Raw genomic sequence first — 5,821 nt, 5'->3', positions numbered from 1 at the left:
GCTGAAACAGTATGATGTTGAACAGGATGTCATGACATTGTACTGCGACAATCTCAGTGCAATCAATATTTCCAAGAATCCTATACAGCATAGTAGGACCAAACATATTGACATTAGACATCATTTTATTAGAGACCTAGTGGAGGATAAAATTGTCAATTTGGAGCATGTTACTACTGATAAGCAATTGGCTGATATTTTCACAAAACCCCTTGATGCAAGCACTTTTGAGAAATTAAGAGGAAATCTAGGGATTTGTCTTTTTTAGGCATAGCAATTAGCGTGCCATTAACGGCTAGTTTATTTTTGGTCATCATTAACTGTCGTTGTGACATCATCAAAGAGAAAATAACTTCTTGGTTCACTTGTCCTATAACTACCTCTAACGGGCAAATTGTGTTCTCTCAACCACTTGTGCATCTATCTACTTCAAGACTTATCATATCTCATTTTCAATTTTTCTTCATTGTGTTGGGTTCTGGTTGTATTTGCTCTTTGTTCATTATGTCTCAAAGTTCAAGAAAGGATGATTCTGTCAAGACAAAGGTAGAAAGAACAGCTAAAGGAGTCAAATGCATGGGTTTGAAGAGTGGTTCTTCGCAACCATCCTCTGTGTCAAAGAAAGCTCCCAAGCCGATGAGACCAAGGTACCCTACAAGAAAAGTCTACAGGTCACAGGTTCAGAACAGAGATCCCACTCATGTTCCTCTCTATGAGGATGTTACTGATGAAGAGGAGATCAATGCAGAAGATGCTCTTGAGAAATCTCCTCATGTTGATGTACCCAATGTCGAGACATCTGCTTCTCAAGAAAATTCTGATCAAGAAAAGAAATCCACATCTCATGAAGATTCAGGCAATGTCACCAAGCCAGATGTTTCTGTGTCATCTCCTTCAAAGGATGATGATTTGAAGAATGGTGATTCTGAGGATACCAATTCTGAAGAGCCAATCCTGACTCCAGTCTCTGTTGAGGACATCTCTGATGATGATTCTGATGATGTTCCTCTGACTGAGTCCTTTGTTGATAGTGTTGTTGCGAGGATGAAGAAGAAAAGAAGGGTTTCTTCTCCTGAAGTCACTCTTACTCCACAAAAGGGATCCCAAGTCTTCACCTATAACATACAAGTGTGAAGGGTAAGGGAAAGCAAAAGGTTGTCAAGACTCCCAGTGAGAAGAAGAAAAGGAAGATTTCAGTTGAAGTTGAACACTCTGAGTCAGATGTTGAAGTTGATGTCCAGGACATTCGACCCTCTGAGAAAAAGAAATTTTCTGGTAAGCGTACTCCTCAAAATGTTCCTGTTGTTCCTATGGATAGAGTGTCCTTTCATTTAGAAGAGAATGTTCAGAAGTGGAAGTTTGTTTGCAAGAGAAGAATAGCCAAGGAAAGGGAAGTTGGTCCTGATGTTCTTGAATGTAAAGATGTTATTGCTCTTATTGAGAAGGCTGGTCTGATGAAGACAATTCAGAATGTTGGAAGGTTCTATGAGAAGCTTGTGAGAGAGTTCTTGGTGAATCTCTCTGTTGATGTCGGACTTCCTGATAGTGCAGAATTCAGGAAAGTATATGTGAGGGTTGAATGTGTTGTGTTCTCACCTGCTGTGATCAATCGAGCACTTGGGAGAAGTGCTATTGAATTTGTTGATGAAGAGAGTGCAGAGGAAAGTGCAGACGGGACTGGAGAGGAGTCCAGTTCTGAAGACTAGATTGACATGTCCTTTTGTGATTTTCTTTTGTTTTTGGATGTATTTGTGCACCCTTTGCAAATTTGTGCTAAAAAGGGGGAGTAGTTTGAAGATTCTAGTTTGAAGTTTGAAGATTCTATCTGCTTTGGTCTGTAATAATTTGTGCTACTACTGTGAAGACCAATGTTTGTGAAGCTGCTTTCTGTGAAGACTATGTGTGTTGCTAGTGTTAGCTTTGGTCTGGTTTAAATTGAAAACGAGTTCAAGACAATGGCTATGTTATGTTTCAAGTTTCATCTTCTGGTTTCATGTGCTTAGTTTGTGCAAGTAATTTCTGATAGTGTTTTCTGGTTTGTTGAAGCTCAAGCTGATCTATTGTGAAGTTGTCATACTTCAATTTGTGTGTTTTTGCTGCTAAGCGTTTTATATTTCAACTATGTCAGTAGTTGGTTTGGATGCATCATGTGAGGGGGAGCAATGCTTAAGGGGGAGAATTGATTCTCTATTTTTATCTTCTCTGGTTGTGAGTTGTTTTATACAAAATTTGACAAAGGGGGAGACTGTTGAAACATGTTGTCTTGCATTTTGTCAAAAACAAGCGATTGTCGAAGCAGATGCCGTGGCATCTGATTCTGCGAGGCTAGGACATCAGTCCTCAGCGTGTGTTTCCTGTTGTGGGCCCTCTGAAGATTAATTGAAGATATGTTTTCACATTACTTGAGGAGCAAGTAACTATTCCATAAGGGTTTTAATTGTGGGTTGTTATTTGTTGAAAAAATCTTTATTAAAAGATTGAATTCTATCTTTACTTGTGCAATAAGTAAACTAAATCTTTCAAGATTGCGTTTTGAATTGCAGTTGCTGCAATCTGTTACTTCAGCTCATGCTAACCCTAGGGCCCATGCTACCGCTGCTGAAGTCTATAAAAGGATAAAGACCTAAAACTTGAAGACTACCGAAGCTATTGAGAGAGATCAAGTGTTTTAGGATTTGTGTTTTGTGATTTGTCCTTTGTTAGTTGTGAACCTTCTTTGCTCACTGATTCTATAAAGCAAAGCAGGGTTCTGTATGTTTGATTCCGTTCAAACTATGATTGTTCATTGTGTTCACCAATCACTGAGGCAGTGATTGAGAAAAAGTGAGAGGGGCTCTCATACTTAGGTTGAGTATCTAAGTAGAAACACACTGGGTAGATTAGGAAGTGAACTATGAACTGGGGTGTTCATGAGTGTCTGTAATTCCTGAATCTTAAGAGAATGGATTTTCTTTCTTTGGGTGCAAACTAGGGCCGTGTACAGACATTTTGGGGTCTTAGGCGAAAATGTTAAAATGACCTTTTTTGTACAAGAATTTTAAAGAGACTTAGTATATTATATAAAGTATAAATTTTTATATTAATCGTCTAGCTTTTTAAGTTGCACCATGTTGAGATTGAATTAATTTTTCGACTTCTTTAAGCTGCACCACATTGAGAATAGAGATGAAGCGAAGGAGATTTTTTTTTGTGATACACCAGAAGAAGTGTAAGCGTTTAAACAATGGAGAGAGTGAAAGATTGAGAGATAATTGGAATAAATTAAGGGATAAATTTTTTATTATTTTTTGACATAAATAAATATTTTAAATTATATTAATGACGAAATTGAATAGTCTTAAAAAAGATGATAATATTTATATAACTTTCCTTTTTAATTGGCTAATTTTTAAGGAAGAGAAAAGATTCCTATTTATTTCATTTTAGTCTACTATGAGTATTTATTTTTGGTAGGCATTTCCAATATATCTAATATATTATCAATCAGTTTTTTATATATATCACCCGTCCCAAATTTCCATTAAGCTATCTGTTTCCTTTTTTTTTTTTTGTCAAATCTGTTTGATTTCTTACGCTTCTAATATGCACCTTGGGGTTTTTTAACCAAAAAAATTTGGCCTAATTTTTTCATGGGGCCTTAGGCAGCTGCCTTTTTATGGGGCCTTAGGCAGCTGCCTCCAGACGTAAGTGAAAGTTTTTCACCGAACTGGGTTAACAATTACTGTGTGTTATTGTTTCTTTTTAAGTTCTGTTTTACTGTTAAGCGATTGTCAAATCCCTTGTCGCATCATCGTGCAGGACACTCGCACCAGAGGGAACCTGAATTACAAAGGGGAAGTAACGCGAGTTTCGGGAAGTGGGAACACCACATTAAAAATTACAGTGGCTGGGTGTAACGCCCCGAATTTCGGGTGTCACTTTATTAACCTATTAAAGTAAATATGCAATATTTTCCAAAAGAATGTATAAACACGAGTATATTTTTTTCTTTTCAAATGTATTTCCAAAACATGTCATGCATACTCCCAACTACAAAGGGATTTACATCAAGCCTTGAACAAGGCGAGTACCCGAAACCCCAAATATAAATTTTTAAAATCGTTATGCAAGCTTAAACCAATAATGGTTAACTCTCTAACTCAAGGCTTTAACTCTACACTCGACTCTATTCTTCAAGTCTTCCACAGTTTTTCAAGTTCTCCTCTCCGACTCGTACGAAGGTCAAGCTCAATCAAAGATTCTCCATCGCCTAATAGCGTTAAGCGCTCAAACAACAAGTAGCAAATAGAAAGGGTTAACTCTATGCAATTACCACGTATAATAAGGGAAAAACATGCTATCAAAGTTTAAGTGTGTAACATGGCACATAAGCTAGCAACTTAATTCAAGATAGATGACGACATATATTCAACAATATAGATTTAAATCAACTATCAACAACCTCAACAATATTTCTACTCATATATCAACAACTTAACAACATATATGTTAACTCAGATATCAACAACTTAACAATGTAACATTTATTCAGACATCAATTTAACAGCATATAACAGCTCAGATATCCACAACCTCCACAGTATAGAATCAAATCATATGACAATAATCTCAACAATATAACATCAAATCAAATAACAACAACCTCAATCTATAACATCTAATCAGATGTCAACAACCTTGACAATATACCATCAAATCTTATATCAACAACCTCAAACTATAACATCTAATCAGATATCAGTAAAACCATCAATATGGGTTAATCAATGACGTCTCGTAAGATGGGACAATGATAGGACCACACCTCCTCATCGTCACTTATTGCGCCACACAAGGCGGGACAACCGGGTGAACACAATCACCTGACCGCCGCTTATACGTCACACAAGACGGGACAACCAGGTGAACACAATCACCAGACCGCCACTTATACGTCACACAAGACGGGACAATCGGGTGGACACAACCACCGCATTGCCGCTTATCGCCACACAAGGCAGAACAACCAGGTGAACACAATCACCTAACCGCCACTTATTGCGCCACACAAGGCGGGACAATCGGGTGGACACAACCACCTCATTGCCGCTTATCGCCACACAAGGCGGAACAACCAGGTGAACACAATCACCTGATCGCCTCTTAGGCTTAGGCCCTATATGCCAAGTAAATCAACAACAATGCTCAAACCAATTATTAATTCGGAGTAACCACATGTTATTTCTATTATCAACGAACATAACTCAATTCAATTGCATACCAACTCAGTTCAATGACAGAAACCAGTAAACGGCCGAAGCCTCTCAGAAAACGGAGACACACGTCTCAATAAGTTCACTCGGCCGAAGCCTCTAGAAAACATTTTCTCAGTTCAGCATAATAATCATAATCAAATGCCAATCAAATTTAAACATCTTCATCTCAAACACATGTAGTGCGATAAAAGCAGGCAAGACTCAAATACTCTCTAAAACTGAGTTACCCTTACCTTAGCCAATTTCTCCATCCAAGCTCAACATCCCAGTCCAATCCAAAATAAAGCTCTCGAACCCAGCAAGTTCCCCGGGCGTCCTCCACAGTTGTGAAACCTCACCAATTGCTCCAAAGTCTCTTTCCTCAGCTCAACTCGTTCCAAACCTTAAGCAAAGTAGCATTGCTTAGTCGCTAAGAAACAAAACAACTAATAACACTATCAAAACCCGAAAAGAAGCTTTCGAAGCTCTAGAGTTCGACATTTAGGCACGAATGGACAATAAGACATGTTTTCGCTAAAATGCGCATAACTCGAGCTACAGAACTCGGAATGACATGAAACCAAAGC

At 38.1% G+C, this 5,821-nt stretch overlaps 1 protein-coding gene across 1 annotated transcript; it reads left to right on the top strand.

Annotated features, from left to right (window-relative positions):
* Positions 1-504: 504 nt before the first annotated feature.
* On the top strand, positions 505-1,134 carry LOC130736370 (uncharacterized). The gene has a single exon (XM_057588206.1). The coding sequence runs from the start codon at positions 505-507 to the stop codon at positions 1,132-1,134; it is 630 nt and encodes a 209-aa protein (XP_057444189.1).
* Positions 1,135-5,821: the final 4,687 nt, after the last annotated feature.

This window comes from Lotus japonicus, chromosome 2 (assembly GCF_012489685.1).
Source record: "Lotus japonicus ecotype B-129 chromosome 2, LjGifu_v1.2".
Taxonomy (NCBI): domain Eukaryota; kingdom Viridiplantae; phylum Streptophyta; class Magnoliopsida; order Fabales; family Fabaceae; genus Lotus; species Lotus japonicus.
Note: the sequence above shows the minus strand (reverse complement) of the source record. Positions and strands in the feature narration are given on the sequence as shown.